This window comes from Clytia hemisphaerica, unplaced genomic scaffold (genome assembly GCF_902728285.1).
Source record: "Clytia hemisphaerica strain Z4C2 unplaced genomic scaffold, Clytia hemisphaerica genome assembly, whole genome shotgun sequence".
Lineage (NCBI taxonomy): Eukaryota > Metazoa > Cnidaria > Hydrozoa > Leptothecata > Clytiidae > Clytia > Clytia hemisphaerica.
In genome coordinates, this window is record NW_027104530.1 from 737904 (window position 1) to 759671 (window position 21768).

General features: G+C 34.3%; 1 protein-coding gene across 3 annotated transcripts in view; it reads left to right on the forward strand.

Annotated features, from left to right (window-relative positions):
* Positions 1-21768, forward strand: part of LOC136822344 (ankyrin repeat and fibronectin type-III domain-containing protein 1-like) — a 78873-nt gene that overhangs the window by 13936 nt on the left and 43169 nt on the right. Inside the window, exons 1-3 of one of the 3 annotated variants that reach the window (XM_067078583.1) lie at positions 7549-7948; positions 8182-8213; positions 9585-9617. In XM_067078583.1, the coding sequence (XP_066934684.1) occupies positions 7622-7948; positions 8182-8213; positions 9585-9617 (392 nt within the window). In that variant the 5' untranslated portion in view covers positions 7549-7621. Of the gene's footprint in view, positions 1-7548; positions 7949-8181; positions 8214-9584; positions 9618-20612; positions 21198-21768 lie in introns of those variants that run through there. The other 2 variants (XM_067078581.1, XM_067078582.1) reach the window with 2 other exon arrangements.

Genomic DNA, 21768 nt, shown 5'->3' on the forward strand with positions numbered 1-21768 from the left:
GCTCGATTTTTGAAAATCGTAAATTTTAGGGTCTAAAATCGAGGGAAAAACCAAAGTTTAGTGAATTTTGGAACCCTTACTAGCACTTTTTTCCTAAAACGATTTTAGCCTTTTTAGTTATAAATATTGCAGTTTTTTATTTTATTTCTAAAATTAGATATTGTGATCTTTACGATCCTAAAGAAGGGACTTTGAAGGTCTAAAAAAGGCACCCTTAAGGGCGGCACACACCCTTACCTCTATTTTCCTAAGTAGGGGAGGGGCCTGGGATCTTCATAGTGACCAGTATAGTTGCAGTGGTAGTGCACCATGCCTCGTTAAAGGAAGCAACTATTGCTTCCTGCTGAGAAAATTATCTTCGACCGTTAGTGGTTTTAATTCACTTAAAAATGTATTTTTTATTTATTGCTGCTGCCTTTGATCTTCAGGACAGACCGTATAATGGCAAAATGTTGAGTTAGTTTTGTCCTAGTATACACTATAGGACAATCTGGCGTGACTAAAGTGGTATCGCCTTCCTTACCCTACGATGCTGATTGTTGCATTTGTTATGATTGTTTTATTATGATATTTGTTTTGATTGTCTCATTATCTATAAACCAAAGAGTGGTGACATCTACTTGGAACCTTTTTTACTCACTTTGACCCTCGACCATTTATATAAAATTCAGCCATTCCTAACCTGAGATCAGATTGTGATTGTTTTCTGTCCACCACTCTAAAGCTCTAAAGGGAAAGGTGAAAACAAAACAATCTGACCAATATGCATGGGAACGACAACAAAGTAGCGAGACAATGTTGAAATAGGGCGCCGTATCAGGAAAAAATGGTTTTTGACTTTCTGGCGCACATCAAGATTCATATTGTAGAATTTTCCGCGGGGGGACTATTTTCCTCAGATGGTAATAATTTTTAAGGGCCGTCAGAGGTTTACCGTACCCGTAAGAAAATTATGACCAGCTGTTATTAGGTTAGCCATTCCATGCTTAGGATTGTTCTTGTACATAGTTCTTATTTCGGCCTCATTGTTGGCTCAGCATTAGGCCTCTCATTATCATGTCGCGGTTCATGGTGCTCTATGTCCGTTTTTGAAGGGACAGCGCTTTGTCGCTTCATGTTCATTTTGGTAGAAACAGCGCCTTGAAATGACTGCTTCTATGTTGCCGAGCCTTCATTTCTGCAAGTTCGGCTTCTTGTTTCTATTAAATTAAAGGCATGGTAAAGGACAATGACAAATGCAAAAAAAATCTCGTTAAAAAATCTTCCCACGCTAACTTTCGTTTTCTATCTAAAAGAACAAAAGTTGTTAATTGGCATGTCTTTTCTCGCTAATGACATAGCTAATTGCCTCCTTTTTGACAATCAAACTTTGTTTTTGTTGGTGACAGTGTAGTATGCTGTGTTTCCTTGTCATGATTTTATAGCAAGATTTGTTTCGTTAAAGATATGTGTATTTTTTCATTATGTTTTATCCAAGTTTTTTCATTATTTGAAAGCAAAATGGAGCATTAAAAGTATATGATTTTAGTACTAGCTTGCCAGAAAATTCAAAAGTATTTATCAGCTTTACAGGCAGTATGAATAGCTTTAAAGTTACAAATTTTATAGGGTTGGTTTTAAATTTATCTTGTGTACACGTTTTATTTAAAATAAGAACAAACTATAGAAGAACATTAATCTTTGGTTAGCATAATGATTAAGAACAAGTTAAGAACATTTTTTAACCCTATTTCTTAGGAGATTACACGAAGGTATACGTGAAGGACATTTTCAGACTTAGGCCCGGCGGAAGCGGGAAGACTTGGGCAAATGAGATTTTTATCTCAAATTCCTAGTGAATTTTATCTCGTTTTGAGCCCACAGCCTCCCCACTTTAACGGTTGTTCCGCTGGGCCTGAGGCTTTAAACTCAAAAAGGGCTTTTTAGATGTTCGTATAATAAAGTTTACAACTGTTTCATGTTATTTTTGACGACTCAAGGCTTGATATGCTTACAAACGTTATGCTTACCAAAAAAAAATTCACAATGAAATTTTGTGAATGACACTAAAAAAAATGATCTTCTAGTTAAAAGTATAGCGTGAATTCGAGATGACAGCTCTTGATATTTTTTGAAATAGCGTGGAAAATAGCACACCAAATTGGCCTTTTCCAGAATATCCGATATCCTCAACATAGGGGGGGGGGCACGGACTATTTCTGGAAAAGCCCATTAATAAAATTGAAGATTGCTCTTTTGATTCAAAGTCCATGTTAACAGAAAAACTCTTTTTAACCTTCCAAAAATCAAAAACATTAGCACCTTTTTAAGAACTTCCTTTATTCCTCGTGAATTGGTAAGGAAAGGAAGTCTATTACTTTTGGGTCTAAAAAATCAATCCGGAAAGTTCGAAAAAAGGGAAGTTTTTTGACAAGGTAAATCTAATAGGAACTCTAATAGTTAAATCTAATCTAGGAACTTCATTTTTGAAGCCTTCGGATTTTCTTAATTTTTTGAGTTTCAAGCCTAAAAATGTTCTTAACATGTTCTTGTTTTCCCCCATTGTTTATGTGTTTTTGTCAATTTTCCTAAGAAATCGGCTGTTTTCGAGTCCACGATGTTCTTATATAGGTTGTTCTTATAAAAAAACGTGTACTGTACAAACGGAAATTTTTTTGACTACTTTTTTTTAACAGTGAAACGAATTTGTCGTTGAATTTATACATGATGGATAGGAATAAACTTCTCTGATTCAATGTTCAATTTTCTTCGATTTGATATATCTTCCTTTTCCTGAGGAAAATAAATCATTTTTGTCGATATACTGGAAAATTTTGTTTTTGAAAGTTAGGTTTGATTTTTAGAGTTTTAGTTGCAACTGTTTTTGAAGCCTTCGGATGTTCTTAATTTTTTTATTTTCAAAAAGAATTGTTCTTAGAATGTTATTATTTTCTAATCTTTATGAGTATTTTTGTTCAATTTTTTAAGAAATTGAGTGAGTCTACAAATCCTTAAAATATTCTTAACTTGTTCATATATAATATTTTGGCCATCGAAGCAGAAAAATAACATCATCATTATATTGCGTTTGTTCTTTTGAAAAAACGTTCAGGCAAATACTGTTATAGATTAGCACTCTTTCAATCGTAAAATTAATGCCTCTGTATATATCTGCCCAGTTTTTTTATAAGAACAAGAGGCTTTAATTTAGCAAGAACCTAAAAACCAATGAAGAAGTATTTGAATTTTAAGACCTTAAATGAAGCTACTTAATTAAGTGTACTGAGAGCAGGCGTGAACAAAATTTACGAGTTCTTATGCATGAAAAAGAAAATGTACAGTGAAAGAATATGATTTATATTCCAGATATTTGGATTCTGTTAAATTTATCTGAAAATGTTAGCAGCTTACTTCTTTCTCAAAAATCCTTTTATATCCGTTTTTTTATAAGAACACCCAAATTTTTTGTTGCCTTTGAATGTTCTTAACCTTTTGATTTTTAAGTCTAAAAATGTTCTTTACTTGTTCTTAATATTTTGGCCAACGAAGCCTTATGTTCTTATATAGTTTGTTCTTATAAAACAACGTGTACCTTTAGGGATAATTTTTTAAAAGGTGTTTATTCTGCAATACGGTGAGTCGACAATCTTTCTTATAAAAAAACGCGCTGCAGAGGTGTCTGGCATGAATATTATCATTGATTTTTTTACCTTTTTCACAACTTTGAGAACAATCTTGGAAACTAATTTAGTACAGTTTTAAACCACAAATATGACACCAGTGGGTTTGTTTTGCTTTTGCAGTTTCACGTTATACGATCATTAGAGATTTGAAAATCAGATTAGACAAAACTGAAGTCTAAATTGGGACATTTTTTTTTCGGTAAAAGGGTTGGTTACAGCATTAGAATTTTAATTTAAAGCTTTTTTTCGTTTGCTCGACGATTTTACATACACTTTAAATACGGTAGATATTGAAGCGAGTATTTTTACAACCTTATGGATTTAGGTACTCTCTTTTATAAAACACCGCCTTCTACACCCACTGGGAACCCTTCTCACTGGAAAAGTTGGACAAAATATCGTTCCGGTGGAAAATTGTCCTCCCATTTTTGTCCCCACTGATACTAATCAAATAAACCAATCCTCACTGCAAAATATTATCCTAATTTTCCAATCCCCGTTGAATTTTCTGACTTGAAAACAAAAGAAATTAAATCTCCGGCCATGAAAAATATGGGATCCATGGACCCCATCGAGTTTCAGTCCGTTACTTTTGCCCCCACCGGCTGATAAAATCCTACCGGGTCTGTGAGAAGGGGGTGTTATAAATTAGAACTATTTAAGAAAAGAATAATGAGCCTGGAAGGGGTAAATTCTAAGGAAACCAAGGGTCAATAATTAATAAAAAAAGGGTAAAATCTAAAATACTTCAGTATTACCCTCGTAAGAACATGATGAAAAATTTCAGGCTTAACCCCCTGAACGCGCAGCAGTTTTGAAAATCTTGAAAATGTCCATGATTTCTTTTTGAACTTTAAAAACTTCAAAACGGCGTAAAAGCTTGTAGCCTGGAAGTTAGACAATCATTTTGGTACCATTTGAAAGCTAATTTCATACTCTTTCAAAAAGAGTTTGGTGTGTTGGGTGTTTCAAGACGCGAAAACGTGTCCCTTCGTTGGAACCTAGGGTTGTTTTTTTAAGAGCAAAATACGAGATGCCTTGGAGTTTTTACAAGATACTTCACTAATTGGTCATTTAAAGTGATAGAGATGACGCGTTCTTTAGAAAAAGTAATAAGATTCTTTTATTACATCTTAACGACCAACCAAATCAAATAAGAGCTTGTAAAAACTCAGCTTGTCCCCAAAATACGAGCGTCGTCAAAATTTTCTGGTTTTTCAGAGGGATCCGATTTCAATGGTTCATTTCATTTTTTTACTTGGCTTTTTGATATTATCAAGCGAGAAAAAAATATTGTTCATAAATTATTGATCGGGCTTGTAAGGTGAGAGAAAATAAGCTCAATTTTTCAACAGAAAAAAGTTTGAAATTTAGACAAGTGCTCGTTTTTCCACTGGGATTAGACTGGGTAGTGTACTATTTGGTGAAATTCAAAACCCGTATTTTTCATTCAATTCTTTAGAATAACTGTTTGTGTTGTTCTTTGTTAGGCTGATTGTTAGTTAGATCTATTAAAACAGCAATGCGTGGTCTACCGCCCTCATTTTAGTTCCAGGGCGGCTTTATCAGGGGTGTTACCATTTTCTTAAGCATTGGGGCAGTACAATTTTTGTTTTTGTTTACTCTTCGATGTTTAAAAAATTCGTGTTTGAATTTGGTCATTACTACAGTGGAGTCTCTTTAACTCGAACCTCTATAACTCGAATGTCTCCTTAACTCGAACACGTTTTCTAGTCAGTTAATATAAACTTTACTCCATAACTCGAAATTTCCATAATTCGAACTGATTTACACTATCCGTGCGTGTTCAAGTTATGGAGATATCACTGTGCTGACTTTTATAAAATCTGGACTGAGCTATGTCCACCATCTTAGATCGGAGTTTTAGAAACCTTCTCGGTGTGGGTAAATTTATAATTGAATGAAGTTTCTCGTTTAAAAAATATTTTGACATACATCGAGTAGAAGTACCATCAGTGGTACCATTATAAATACACCCTTCAAAAACTTCCTTACGGGAACTATGAGCAATGGTAAAGAGATGGAAAATCATCCCATTTTTTCCGAAAGAAAAATCTCGAAAAATTAGCGGGTTTATGTATTCGAGATATTTTATTATTATGTTTTTTGATTTCTTTTTTATTTATCGTTGGTACGAAACAAAATAGTACAAAAAGACTAATTAAAACCAACATGACAATCTAATATTTACTGAATAGTAAATACTGTTATCAAAATTAAAATAATAAAAACATTAAAATATTGAACACATTTTGCAAGAACAATATATTTTTGCTTTCAAAATTTTAGTTTTAAAGCACTCCCTTGAGTCTGATGTTTTAATCTCATTGGGCAGTCTATTCCAAGCTATATCGAAGGAGACGGTATAAAGTAAAGTTGTCTCCATGGGGAATCCCCGTCCACTTTAATCGACGACGGTAAAAACACCAAAATACTGTCGTCTGTTTAGGTGAGCAAAGGGGATAGAGCCGTACATCAACTATCATTTATCCGATATATAAACTCGCTATTAATTTGAGGAGGGGGTTGCTACAGCATTGAAAATTTAATTTGAGGAGAACTTCGACTTATCTTTCGATAAATAATGACAGAAAGCTTACAAAGAGCCCTTACTTACAAGATCAAATGGAAAAGGCTCTCTAATTCAACGGATGATTTTCGAAATTTGATAATCTTTTAGGAAGTGTTTCTATTCTGATGAACAAGTCAAAATAAAATCGAAAGGTATAATTATTATATAATTTGCCGATAAAATCTTTACGCAGGTAGGAAGTTTTTAAGATCGGATATTGAGCTCACGTTTTCTTTTCTCTACCCCATTTGTCGCGATGATATAATTATGACTATACGAAGCTTCCGTAGAAGTTTTAGATGTCAACCGAAATAATACAGTTGAGTTGCCATAACTCGAACCCGCACAGGGATCACAAAATTTGTTCGAGTTAAGGGAATTTCGAGCTATTGACTAAGGTTTGTAAATCGTTGTTAACTGAATGGACGAGGAAACTTGTTCGAGTTAAGGAGACATTCGAGTCGTTCGAGTTAAAGGGATTCTACTGTACTTAATGTGTTAAGTCTTTACTAGTAGTGAAACAAAGGCTATGGTGGGCAAGTAGCTCAGACAGGATGGGCGCAAAATTTGTGTAGGAGAGCAGATTTTGATGACACTGTAATTATCTATTCATAATGTAAAAAGATGATTAGAGGGTCATAAAAATCCGCTCTCCTACACAAATTTTGCGCCTCTCCTGTCTACGCTACTGGAGGGGGTTTTAATAAACTTACTGAAAAATAGAATGATACACTCTTTTTTAATGAGAACAACAAAAAAAAAATAAAAAAAAAATAAGAACAATGTTGAACCTGAAATGGGTTGATTTTAAGCAAATTATATGCACGTTTTTTATATATATGAACCATTTTTTTTTGATGAGCTACAACTGTTCTCATTTTTTTGATTTTTAGACTTAAATGTTTTTAAGATGTTCTTAAAGGTTTTGTCTTTAGATATGAGTGATATTGTTTGCTTACTCATCAATTTTAGTTCACAGGCTTTTTCACATTGGATTGATACGGATGTGGAGCAAGATTGATCAGAAAGAAGAAAAGAAAAAAATTTTTTTGTTTATATTAGCATAATATAACAATAGCAAGACACTGTCCTGATATGAAATATGTGTCTGATATGAAACGTGAACAGTTTATGTAAAAATAAAACCTTTAATGCTTGTTTAGTTCAATGGATAAATTTGGTCGTGTGTTCTTATAATAGTTGTCTTATCAAATAACGACATAGCTCTTTTTCCATATGACATATTTCTACTTCTTTCATCTTAAACCATTCTAATTTATTATTAGAAAAAAAAAACGGATAAAATTGAATTAAAAAAATACACGTGGAAATTCTTGATGATTCGAACCCAGGCTTGATTTTGGTAATGATTACCATGGAAACCAAAGCATCTATACGTTTGCGGAAATTCAGCTGGACCAAAACTCATTCCATCCATAAGCCAAACAACCAGCCTCAGTCCTCAAATCCAATAACATTGAAACGCAGCGGTTCAATGAACAATATTGTATTAGGCCTACGAAGTGAGGCTGCAGTCAATAACACTAAATTTGAGAAAAAACGTCGGACACAGACTTTTCGGTCTAAACGAAAAAACAGGTCAAAAAGTCGTGATGAACTTAGCATGCAAGATGCATGTGTCAATTTAGCTAATTTAAGCATGTTGGCGCCCCTTGTAACTATTCCTAATGATGTAAGTGAAAATATGTGAAAAACTAGATAATGTTTTTGAACTATCTGGCGCCCAATTCTGACAACACTTACATTCGGATATGATTTCATTACTGGGGACTGCCTGGAAAATTTCTTATTTCAATATGATAAAAATAACGAACGTTTAATCATCGCCGATCTAGTGTCCATAGACCCCAGCCTCTTTCTTGTGAGTTATATATGGCTCAAATTCTGGTATTTTCCCTTTTTTAGGCATCAAGAATCGTCTCGGACCATACAGGACAGTAAGTTATATATTTCATTTTTTCACAGAGCTATCAAATTTTCAGAAATTCCCATGGTAACTTTACATTTCGCAAATTAACCAATACACCCCTTTCTCACATCCCCGGTGAAACTTTTTTCCTCAGTGAGGATAAAAACTCCTATTGAAATCTCGATGTCAATAAAAATCCTCCTCGGTTAAAAAATCCAGTGGGTTTGGAGTGCAATTTTTAAACATTGAATTTCGAATGGGGATGAAATTAAAGCCAATTGCACAAGTGTGGCTGAAATTCCAGGGTATTTTCGCAACGGGGACGAAATTTTTGCCAAATCTTCCAATGGGGCTGGGGTCCCAGCGGGTCTGTGACACAGGGGTGTATCAACACAGAATCATACAGCCAAAAGAGCACATCTCGAAAACTGAGTAGCTTCTGACATTTTTAAATGCAATTTGCAGATTGATTATCTTATTCTTATAACACCTATATCAACCTTATTTTGGCTTCGAGTTGAATCAGGGGGGGGATCAGTACTAAAATCTTGGACATCGTGATGTTTAGTGAGGTGGTGGTATACCCAAAAAACTAGTACCAGGGTACTAAAAATACCAAAATGGTGGTATTGTTTAAAAGTATCAATTTTTGCAAAAGTGTATATTATGTTGTAAAATTCAGTTTTTTTGAGAAAAATGGTCCCGAGAAGACCAAAGTTAGGTGATCTCTGTGTCAAAATGTCCCTAAAAATTTTAGTACATGGGTACTAAAATACCACTACTCTAAAATGAGGTGTTGGTAGGCAAAAAAAATCTCAAAAACCATTTAAGTACTCATAGTACTGTTAGTACTGTCTGATATTTTAGTACCGACCCCCCCCCCCCCGCCCCCCCCGAATGGCGTCAAATATCTGCGTTCAATACAACAGTTCCTCTCTTTTGACGTAACTTTAAAACCTTCTAAACTCGAACCCAGTCCTTTCCGTGGAGCTTTTGGTGTGACGACGAAAAGTTTCGTGGAAAAATTCGAAAAGTTGCATGAAAAAGTCATTTATGCAAAAACGTCAAACATTTTCATCCAACATAATTACGCAAATGCATCCAACATTGAAACCAACATAAAAGTGACGTCAATCTCATTAAAAAATGTTGGATGAAAAGTTTGATGGCGATCAAACTTCATCCAACATGATTTCCAACAATTTTTTTTAAAAGTTGCAATTTTATGACTTGCGCAAACGAACCCAACATTTGATTCAACAATAATGTTGGATCAAATGTTGGTTTCATTTGCGCCGGCCTTTATAAGTGACGTGAAACAAATTCGTCAATACGTCACTTGCAACCAATCAGGTCTTTGGTCCATTTTAGTGAAATGATTATTTCTTTTCAATTTCAGTGATACGACAGATTCACCAGATAGCAATCACCAGTAAGTGATTTTATTGCTTCTCATTTTTGTTTCTGTTCTGATAGTTCTCTTTAGATCAGCTCCTGGCTGTGGAATATAGTTTGAGATGAGGTAAAGATATGAAATCGCGTTTTTACTTGAACGTAAAACTCTAGTCATTTTACAGAGACAAGGATATATAAGTGGGTTTTTGGATCACAATCCAATGTAAACGCTCGAACAATGACGCCCCAATGATGGCCTGTGGATCTAGTGTTTGTTAACTTTCGTATGATTGTTTTCTGTGACGGAGACGGATTTTGATTCGTCTAGATCATTGACTAGATGTGGCCAATTGCGGCCTATTCGAAATCTTTCTGTCACTTTTCCGTCCTCAAAAAAAATAAAAAAAATAAGTTGTATGAATACACGGGTTGCAAAATTATATCAGTGTAGTCAAAACATGTGATTACTCGAAAATGTTCAGGTGATTTTATTCCCATGTTACTTGCTTTACGACTTACAGCTGATAACTTTATTAGTGTCAATAAATTCGAACTAATCAGAAATAAATGTCATGTAACAAGCACATAAAAATTTCGAGTAAAAGCGTGATTTGTCTTCAGACTTTAATTTTGCAACCTGTGTATTCGGCAATGTACTGTATATGACCCTCTTCATCCGCAACTATTGTCAAACTTCTCACTTTTATTTCCCTCGCGCGTGTTACATACAAAATTCACTAAATTAAATAAAAATATTGAAAAGTGTTCGTTGACTGAACCGCTTCGTGGTTTTCAATTCTGAATTTTCTGCTTACTCACAAAGTAGAAACTTTGTTTTCTGAAATCGGATCATTTTTTCGAATTTAACCTTCTTTTATTTGACCACATTGTTGGAAAAGAGAGCTAGAAAGCATTGAGACATTCAATCAATAAAGCTCTTGATGTTTAAAATTTCAACTTATTTTCGGATTTTTTCGATATTGGGCTGGGTTTTTTTCGTTCAGAAAAATGGGTGCAGCTCAGGGTGCAGTTGTGTGTTGGAGATCTAACTTATTTTATTTCTTCTGTTCTTCCTGTATTTTGTTCGCGGGGGCTGGAGGATATTTTGTCCGGGGGTAGCGAAAAATGTCATAGATTACCCATATCCGGGCCAAATTTAAACCTTCAAGGGGTAAAAACCACCCATCGTGAAGGAGGTCAACTGGTTGTCCAGGGGGTCAGAATTTTCCTCAACTCTTCAAAAATGATATATATCCTCTAGCCCCGTCAATTTTATTTTCTGGAAGAGACTATATTGTGCAGTGATCTCTAGCTTAGGTTAGGGCCTATTCCCACTATGGGTGTATGTCTGTCTATCTGTCTGAAGAGTCTATTGAAGGACAATCGTACATTGTAGAGTATACAATGGATAAGTCAGTATCAGTCCAAGGCAATCCGATGGCTCCTATTTCTCTAGCTGTTTTCCCGAGTGTAGGGGAGGGCGCCACATTCTCCCTGGATTACTCCACTTACACTCGATTCTTTTCTTAATTAATGAGCATCAAGCAGAGAGGTAACAAGTGCCATTTTTGTACTAAGTATGAAGTCTTTGGTATGACCCGGCCGGTGAATGAACCCACGACCTTACGCACCGTAGCTGAATACTCTACCTTTGCACTAGGACTGAAAGGTATGAGAATTTTTTTTAAAGAAAACGTGAAGTCGTCAGTCAAGAATCGCAATAACTATGTAAAACCCAAATCTACACATGATTAACATGAGAACAATAAATACTCAAAATGGTCCCATTTTGAAAGTAATTTTGTGTAATTTCCTAAGAATTTGTGTTCTTAAATTCTTTGTTCTTATAAAAAACGTGCAGTATGGAAAATAGACTCACTTTGTGACTTGCTTCATCATGTGGAATAGAAAGATCTGATCTTTAGTTTTATTGTTGTACATGTAAATTTTGTCAAATTAGAAGTTACGTTTTTATACGGTTCTTGTATATGACTAATCTGTAAAGTAAACCCTCTACTTTTTTCACAGACATCTTATAAAAAAACACTGAATGGAACTTCTCTGATTTTTCCGAGAAAAATAACTCAGTAAGTAAGTCGGATGCGACTCCTCTATCGATAGCTACCTGAAGGCAGGGGGAGCGCCACTCTATCTCCCTGGATTGCTCCACTTACCCTTGATCCTTCCCTTAAATGCAGAGAACCAAGCAGAGATGCATCAAGTTTTGACCCTTTTATACTATAAGTACGTCTTTGGCATGACCCGGTTGGGAACATAACCCCGACTGAACCCACAACCTTGCGCGCCGAAGCTGGATGCTCTCCCTTTGCACTTCACGTTTTTTTGAGCTACATGCCTTGCCACTGAAATACTATTTCAGCTACACTGACTTTAGAATCGCATTATTCATGCAAGCCAAATCTTTAGTGAGGTTATTTAATGTATTTAAATTTATTCGTGCCATAATAATTTTTTTCTATCTGTAATGATTAGGAAGCCCCATCTAGTATTTTATTAAGATATCTGTGACATTTCTGTACGTCAGCACGTCTTTGTAAGAAAGATATTCTTTTTACAAGTGGAGTACTTGAAGTCCCAATGAAAAGAAAACTACTTCAAACTTTTTCACCGATATTGTATGTTTCAATATCCTTCTCTCGCCGGTAGAGCGCTAAAATATATTTTCATGCACTCATATAGTTTAGTAGGCGCTCCTACGTGGTTGATTTAGCACGATACATTTTGTGGTCATGGGTAGCTTCCTTTCTTAAACGTTGGAATTTTAGTTTGTAGTTCGTGTGTCATTTTATGTATGTATGGATGAATGAATTTTCTGATTAAAAAAGGGGACTCATTTACATTGGATCTATTCCTCATATATTTTCAATGTCTTATCTGATCGCGACCTTTTTTTATAATGAACTCTAAATGACAAGTTGTCAGATTTCCTCGACTAGCCTGTCTATTCAGACAAAAGGTAGTTTAGACTTGTTATATACAGTACCCTCTCTATATTTTTCAAAAAACCTCTAAAAGGTAACATGTTCTTTTTGTTCAAATATGAAGAGTTGGAGTAATAAAGAGTCATATATAGTGAGATTATGGAGAGAATCCAAGCATTAAGGCTCATCAGGACCTCCTGGGTTAAATTAGTTAATTAAAGGCCATTAAAGGAGTTTTTAATAAGGGTTTCTTTGGTGTTGGATGAGGAAAATATGTTAGACAAACGTGAGGTATAGAGGCTCAAGTTTTGCCATGTAACTTAACTTGATATGAAATTTAAAGCAAAATTCAACATGAAATTGAAATTAACAGATACTGGAAAGGCCGGCACAAATGAACCCAACATTTGATCCAGCAATAATGTTGGATCAAATGTTGGATTCATTTGCACCGGCCTTAATATAGCCTAGAAATCTAAGCTAGTTTGATTCAGTCAACTAGGATAAATCTGATGGTAAGTTGTGACTGAATAACTGTACTCCAAAGGCAAACTTAAAATCCGTAAACATAAAAAATCTTTCAAGCGCTGAAAACGCTATATTGCCTTAGCCTTGTGAATACGGGTTTAGCAACTAGGCTAAGTATAATATAACTGATTGCTTGGTTAGCCAATTTTGTTAACTTAAGCTTAGTCTTGCATTTCCGTCTTAGCTTTGTGACCTTTCTAAACAAAGTCTCAGTATTTGAATATCTACATAGGATATCTTGTAAAATGTTTGACTTTGACAAAAAATTTCGTCATTTTAATAATTGATCAAGCTGAGATTTTGTCATTTTTTTTTACTTTCTAGTAAACGATATGTGAATGAATTTTATGATTTACTGTTTGCTTGGATTATAGATTTTCTTATTCTTGTCACTTTTTTCCTGGGTATCATTACTATTGTTAATGTCATTTACTATCAAGATACGGGTAGATATGATGTGTCCGTCCTGTGTGATTGACTTTTTTCGATAGTTTTTTTTTTAGGTTAGCTTAGAGTTAATGAACATAGTTGACCTGGTACACGCTTTTTTGATAAGAATGGTGTAAATCCATTTCAGCATGGATATTCTTAACGTTTTTGGGGAAATCATCCTAAAATATTCTTACAGGATTCTTAGGTTAGGATCCTGATTCAGACTAGATTTAACATTTAAAACATACGTCTCAAGTATAAAATGGCATTTTTGTGAAAGGAATGAGCCTCACATGGGGATGATTGAAAATTTATAATTGAAAATGCTCTTAAAATGGCATTTTTAGCTTCAGTAGCCAAATTCCATGTACATTGCTCCATATGAATAAAAGATTGTTGTTTTTGTTCAAACTTGTTCCCATAATTTGGCATCTTTGGCATTCTTTGACTTGTCATTCTTCATGGAGTTAATTCTATCACCATAACACCCCTGTCTCATAGCCCCAACGGAGATAGAAACTTTATTTTACCCAGGTTTGAAAATCCAATGAAGATGGTTTTGGAGTGCAAAATTAAAATTGTATATACCCCATATTTCCCATTGGAGACGAAATTTTGGCTGAATTTTTTAGCGGGGCGGTGGTCCCACAGGCTCTGTGACAACAGGGTGTACATTAATTTTCGACGTAATGATATGCCTGTATTAGTTAGTGAGATCACTAGGATAAAAAGGTTTTAGAAAGATGGAATTAGGAAAGATACAACCAGATATCGACCTACCATATAGGATCAGTCATTGCTTAATTTTGGAATATTATTTAATGATTTGTTTATAATTTCCTTTTTTAATGAAGGCGACCAAAAATGTTTCAAATCCAATATCTGCAGAGATAATTGCCTTGTATATCAATATAATGCGGTAATTGAAAGCCATTAATGTTGGTTAGCCGCGATCAACTGGTGCCTCTTTGCATTCCAACTATTTTTCAACGATCAAGAACTGTTTTACATTTTCGAATCTTATAAGAAAGAAGGTAGTTGGAAGTTAGAATTCAGAAAACCGTTGGCTTCATTCATCATATTATCCAAAGCTTTTCATTTTCTAATAGCAAACCTAAATTCATGGAAAATAAAGCTAAAAATTTGACCCTCTATCGCTAACAAATATAGAGTCACACTTCTTTCTTATCAGATAGTTCTTATGTTTGATAGATGATGTCAATTTGCAACAAGAATTTTATTGCATTATCAGGTATTATGTGTTCCATATTGCTGTAATCAGGTCTTATTGTGTACATAGTGTTCAAACGCTGGTTTATTATGCTTTTTTTCTTTTTTAAGGGATATGATGGTGTTATAGAAGACTCTCGCTTATTCGAACTTCTATTATTCGAATTTTTCTATAATTCGAATCTTTCTATAATTCGAACTTATTCCTTAAGTCCCCTTCAAGGAGAAACTGCCTTAAAATACTTTCTATGATTCGAATCTCTCTGTAATTCGAACAAATAAGATTCTTCTTTTGAGTTCGAATTAGCGAGAGTGAACTGTACCTTGCAGTATAGTGGGAGTGGAGTGGTTGTTTTTGTTGACAAAATGATATTTCAATTTACAGTTGACGCTCTCAAATTTCATTTTCAAGCAATATTGGATTTTCATCGATTAAGGGAGCGTATTGAATATTAGAGTGTCGCTTATAAGAGTTTCTTGTTGACAGTGTCTTTCAATATTATCGAATAGTGGAGCGTATCGAATAGGATAGCAGAACAATAGCGTCAACCCTCCACTTGACTTTTTTTTTGGGGGGGGGCTGTCGAAGATACAACCCTCATTTTATTGAGTACACGTTTTTTTTATAAGAACATCAAACATTTTGGAAGCCCTCGAATGTTTTTAACTTTTGTGAGTATTTTGGGCAATTTCCTAAGAAATTGGATGCTTTTCTAAAAGAGTCCATAAGAGTCCATAAAGTCTTAAATGTTCTTAGACGTGCTATTAATGTTGTTGCCTGTCGTAGATACAACTCTCATTTTATTAAGTACACGTTTTTTTTTATAAAACATGAAACATTTTGGAAGCCCTCGAATGTTTTTAACTTTTGTGAGTATTTTGTGCAATTTCCTAAGAAATTGGATGCTTTTCTAAAAGAGTCCATAAGAGTCCATAAAGTCTTAAATGTTCTTAGACGTGCTATTAATGTTGTTGCCTGTCGAAGATACAACCCTCATTTTATTGAGTACACGTTTTTTTTATAAGAACATCAAACATTTTGGAAGCCCTTGAATTTTTTTAACTTTAGTGAGCATTTTGTGCCACTTCCTAAGAAATTGGATGTTTTTCTAAAAGAGTCCATAAGAGTCCATAAAGCCTTAAAATGTTCTTAACTTGTTCTTAATCGAATTGCAATCGAAGCCTCATGTTCTTATACAGTTTATTCTTATAAAAATAACGTGTTAATTGAAGATCGAAAAATTTGTCTTGGTTTGGAAGCTTATGGCTATATTTATGAGATGTTATAAAAGATTTATCACTTCAACATTTTCACATATGAAACCCTCATCACAATATCGTGCTCGCTTTTGATCTGCTGAGATTTGATTGCATGTTTTTGCAAGGGTTTAAAATCGATAGGGTTTTTTTTTTTTATTATAAAATTTAAATCTTTATATACCTTTTATAGGTTTGAAGTTATCAATTCTTAGCCTATTCAAGAAAACTTAAGCTCATATTCGTGATAACATTTGAAACTTGTGTGCTATTTTGTTTAAGAGTTTATACTGGCACAACTCTGAAGTCTTGCATGTCGGCAGTTTGAGGTTTGTTTAGGAATTTAGTATTTTCTAGCATGGCACTCAGACTCGACGTACAACCATCTATAACCTGTAGTTTAAAAGTTCAAATTTGGCTTATTTTTGACGGGTGTGTCGGCAGAAAACCGTACGTCTTTAAAGTCAATGCAATGCCTTGCTTTGACATCGGGGAGGGGGAGGTACTTAGGCAAAAGTAGGTGTTGAATATTTTTAATCTGTAAGGGTCAGTTTTTAGATTTTCCAAAGCGTAAGGGTTTAACAAAGACAATAAAACAAAGTCAAAATAGGCTCTTTTTCTCATATGTACTACGCTTAAAGTTTAGGTTTTTGGAGATCCGGTCTGCGCATACCCGGCAATCTCGCTAACCCTTTGTACCCCTCCCCAGGCTCTTGTGTCACCATATATTTATATTCTTTTTCTTACCTAATATTAATCCATAAGATTGTCACAGGTCACATTATTGCTTTATATATTATAATCCCAAAGCCTTTCAATTAAACCAAAGCCTCAATATTGAGAAACCTTTTTTTAACCACAACTTTGACGTCAAAGATTTAAAGATCATCGACTTTGCACAGCAGCAATCTTTTAGTTACCAATTAAACATTCTTAAATGCCTTTTTAGAACATTGATTTTGTTTTTATCAATACCTTTAATTACGGACTTTCTCATTAAATGTTTACGGAAATTATAAGAAAAAATCTATTTTAATCTTTTTATGATAATTATGAGAATTTTATCATGGTCCCGAGGGGACACTCGATTTTAAACCGATCGTTCTTTCAGCCCTTTTTCTCATTTCAGGCCCGGTGGAAGCGGGGTGACTGGGGAGACTTCAGCCTCCCCATTTTTGAGCAAATGAGATTTTTTCTCGGATTCCTAGCAAATTTTAAGCCTTCAGCCTCCCCACTTTTACGGTTATTCCGCCGGGCCTGTATTTTCACCCAAAACTTATTTTCTCAAATTCTTTCTCATCCCTGTAGTGTACTTTCCTCTGCCGTCGGCTTTCTTTTAAAAGCAACCTTTAGATGCAAAAAGTGGAATTTTTTCACACTGACTGTCACCATGCTGTCATCAATAACATTGGCTGAACTTTTTACTGGCCCTGGCGAGCTTGGCAAAAAATATCGGCAACCTTACTTGAGTGCCAAGGCAAATTTTTGACTTTTCACACTATTTAAACACCCTGAAACGCTATGTAATTGAATAACAATATAACTTTAAGGTTTCTATGACTTAAAAAAATAATCTGCAAAAAGTGACTCACAATTTTGTTTATAAGAAACTGCTTTGCTTAATTACTTTAATCTAATTAAAAGCATTACGTGAGAATCTTAAGCTACCGACTAGTCTCTCTTTAAAACATTTTTCGTCATTAACAATCAATAAATGGCAATTACCCGTCTCAATTAGCCAATTTTAAAATGAAATCTTTTTTAAAATGGGTACTTAATAGAATTAAAAGAGATATCTACTCATTTTTCAAGTGATTTTAAGTTCCGTTTTTTATCGATGTAAAAAAATATTTTGCCATTTTTAATGCATTTTGATGTTATTGCCAACAGGTGGCTGTTTTTGTTATGTTATGTTAATTTAAAAAAGTTGTTAGGTTTTGTGTGAAGAAGGTTGTTTGTTTTATTTTAGAGGCAATTTTGTAGAGTTTATACAAGGTTCTACTGATAGGTATACCCCTGTCTCGCAGCTTCGGGGGGATAAAGATTATTGTTTTCAGCTCAAACATTCAAGTGCAATTCTTCATCTTGATTTTCGAATGGGGCTAAAATCAGAATTTCCTTTTTGGGGCTGAAATTTTAGGGATTTTTCCATCGGGGCGAAAATTGTGACCATCAAGTTTTCATTGAGATGAGTGTCTCACCGTGTCTGTGACACATGGGTGTTATTTACCTTAGCAATGCAGTCTGTTCCTCTAAAGAATCCTTCATTGTAACACGCATGCGTAATTTGTCGTTCTTTAAACCATATGTAGTTGATTCCCGTGATAAGCAAAGAGGAATGAATTCGTAGGGGTGGACAAACTGAAATTTGTCGTCTTTTATGAAATTTGTCGTTCCTTTTGTCTGTTTTTAGTAAATGTAGGATTCTTTACGTAGATAAAACCCCTCGTGACATCATAAAAATCTCTTAAGTGAATTTCTATCTTATCAAGGTCGAAAAAGTACTCTTTAATGAACAATTGTCTCATCGCTGCTGAAATAAAAAAAGTCACAAAATTAATTTCTATTGGAAAGTTTGTATGCGGCTGCCATGGAAACAGAGAAAAATCTACATGTAAGATTAAAAAGCTCTTCTTCTTCTTAGAAGACATGTTTTTGACGAAGACAATTCTTCTTTTTCTTCATTTTCATTTGTTATGGAGTTTTTTTACAGCTTACTGTATGGAACATGATCGGATCGTGGTAGACCATATCATTGGGAAAAATATCCGTTTTTCTTCTGTACCTTCCTGGCTTTTCACTTAATTTGTACATGATTTGTATATTGTTTTAACTTTATTTGAAATAAGTACGCCCCCTTCTCACAGACCCGGTAGGATTTTTTCAGCCAGTGGGATAGAAATAACGGATTGTAACTCATCGGTGGGCATTAATATTCCCATGTTTTTTATGGCTGGGGATTTAAATTCTTTTGTTTTCAAGTCAAAAAATTGAGTGGGGATTGGAAAAATAGCATAATATGTGTACCTACTTTGTGAATACTCTAATGGTGTTGTTCAAAATTAGGTAAAATACAATGCCTAAAAATGAATTTTTATTACCCATTAATGGCCTAAATATAACTAGTTCTTCTTACCTTTCGATGTTAATCTGTATATAAGAAAGTTGCATACTATGGTGTGAATAATGCCCAAATAAGGGTATTTCTTCCGTTCCTTATTTAGACTTTCCCTAAAAGTATAAAAATTAGAAAATGAGTTATTTGGAAGTTTAGATTTGATTTAAGAAATTCCCGACATGGTACTAAGGGTTAGATAATGTCAGGGATGTGCCGACCGACCCTTAGAGTGGCAAAATTATTGCGAAAAAGTTATCCTTTGAGATACTTTCCTCCCCCACTCCTCGTCAAAAAGTACATTTTCTCGGAGATAGACAGGGGTTTTTTGATTAATTTTTTATTAACTTATTGCTAACCTTCGAGAAGAATTTTCATTTTGAGTTCTTTAAAAATAGACAAAAGTTTCCAAAATCGATTGCCCATCTTTCCATATACATATATTTTTGCTGTCTTTTTGCTTTTGTTTTTCTCAACTTTTTTAGAAATTTTCCAACAAAGTCCTTTTCTGATGAAAATTCTCCCTCCCTCCCTCTTAAAAAGTGATTATAAAAATATGATATCTTTATATTCTTTTCCTGATTTTATATTATTTCCAGTCCTTTCAACAGAATTCTTTCCTATTTTTTTGGCTTACAATCTTTTTCTCTTGCCAGGTTTTTTCAATCCATTTTCAGTTCCTTCTTGAGTTCCTTCTGATAAGAGTTTGAAGATTTTGGCGGTGGTTGGGGTTCCTTCTGATAAGAGTTAGAAGATTTTAGTAAGTTTTTACGGCGTTTCTAAGTAGTTTGATAGAAAACAGTTGATAAAGTTGTAATGTTGACATAATTTTGACTTTGGGAAGATCTCATACTCAATGAGTGATGGATGACAATAAACCTTAAGAAAGTTTAAGATTTGAGAAGGTAATAATAATAATAATAATAATAATAATAGAATGTTTTAAGTGGCTGGCTACGAAAAATCCTTGAGCTTTTAGACAGTTCAAGAATTGTTTCCACGAAGGGCCACTACGAACAGAACAAGAACAGTAACAAAAAGGAACAGGAAAATTGGATTTTAAGTAATTGGAGAATTAGGTGAAGAAATTAGGTGAAAATTTTTCAGAATTTTTTCAGAATTTCTCAACGCAAAAGTATACCGGTCCTGTATGAAAAGAGTTGAGTTCTAAATCAAAAAAAAATTTAAAATTTTGAGTGGCTAAGAGTGGCTAAAATTTTCGTTTTGAGGAATATATGAACCCCGTTTGAACCATACAAACTGGAAATCGCCCAACAACAAAATAAGCTGGAGAAAATGTTGTTTTCATCAAACCTTTTGGTAGTCTACACAAGGGTTTTGAGATAACGGAGTTTTTTAGGTAATTAGATATTAAGGGGGACATTTAATCTTCTTTTGTAAGTATTTTTGAGTATTTTTAGCTGCCATCTTCTTTTCTCAACAAATCTCTAATAGTCTAATATTTCAGAGCTACAAATTCATAATAATCTTAAAGATTTCTTTTCATGACTTAATTTAGATTTATGACCCAAACAAAATAAACAAATATAACTAGTGTAAAAGTTGGATGAGGAATCAAAATAATAATAGAGAAAGAAAAATAACACAGAAAAAAAAAATATATGAATGATAAAAAGTATAACACGATGTCTCAAATGAAAAGCCCTAAACTATTTCGAAAGATGTTTCGGTCGACAGAAGACATACGGCAAGGCAAAGCAACACCGTTATTCCCGCGACGTAAAAAAGGCGGGAAAATTTTCCCAAGAGATGATTCTAATTTATCGATGACGTCATCACCAACACCATCTGATGACGTCGCTCTAACGTCACCAAATGACGTCAGCTTCACACCATCAAACATCAGCCAATATAGTATAGATGAGGATGATACAGATCCGCCAGACACCTATGACGGGACCTTGCGGCGCTCATTGGCCGATAGTGATAACGACTCTATGACGCCGCCTGTCCCTGAAAAGAAAAAGAAGAAACGGTATAGACGTTTCACGAAGAAGTATATGAGATCAAGGAAAAGTAAATGTGTAGATGATGACAAAATTTATAAAACAAGGAGTGTTCAAGTCAAAGACCAAGCGCTGCAAATATCACTGTGAGTCTACTTCTTTAATCAGGGTTATAACCAATAGATTTATAAAGCCCGAAGGGCTAGATGTCGGGCTTTAAGCCATCGGAGGCAAAAAAAAGTGAATATTGGAAAAAAATATTGTTGCTATTGTTTTCCAAAACCCGCAAAGCTTCTGATTGGTCAATCGCTGAAATTCTATTGTAATGTCACGTGACTTTGGTAGGATTGCCTACCTAACCACTGCACACTTTTCAGCATGTGGTTATAAGGGAGAGACGGAGGGTTTCAGAGTTTTTTTAGACCTAACGGGACTAATTCGTGTTTTCTGCATAAAAATTTGTTGACTTTCAAGTATTGTTTGTTTTATGGACATGTTTTTTAATTCTTACCAAAATGACATTTTAAAAAATTAAAAATTTTGAAAAAAGCAATTTAGGGGCTTTTAATATTAAGAAAGTGATTTGTTATGATCACAGGACCTCAAAAATACTTTTTTCAAAATTCTAAACCGATGTTGTGACCCGATATGAGCTATTTTTTAGCATTTGACACTATATTCTAAATTGCTAATTTTGTGCATATGACCATGAATTTT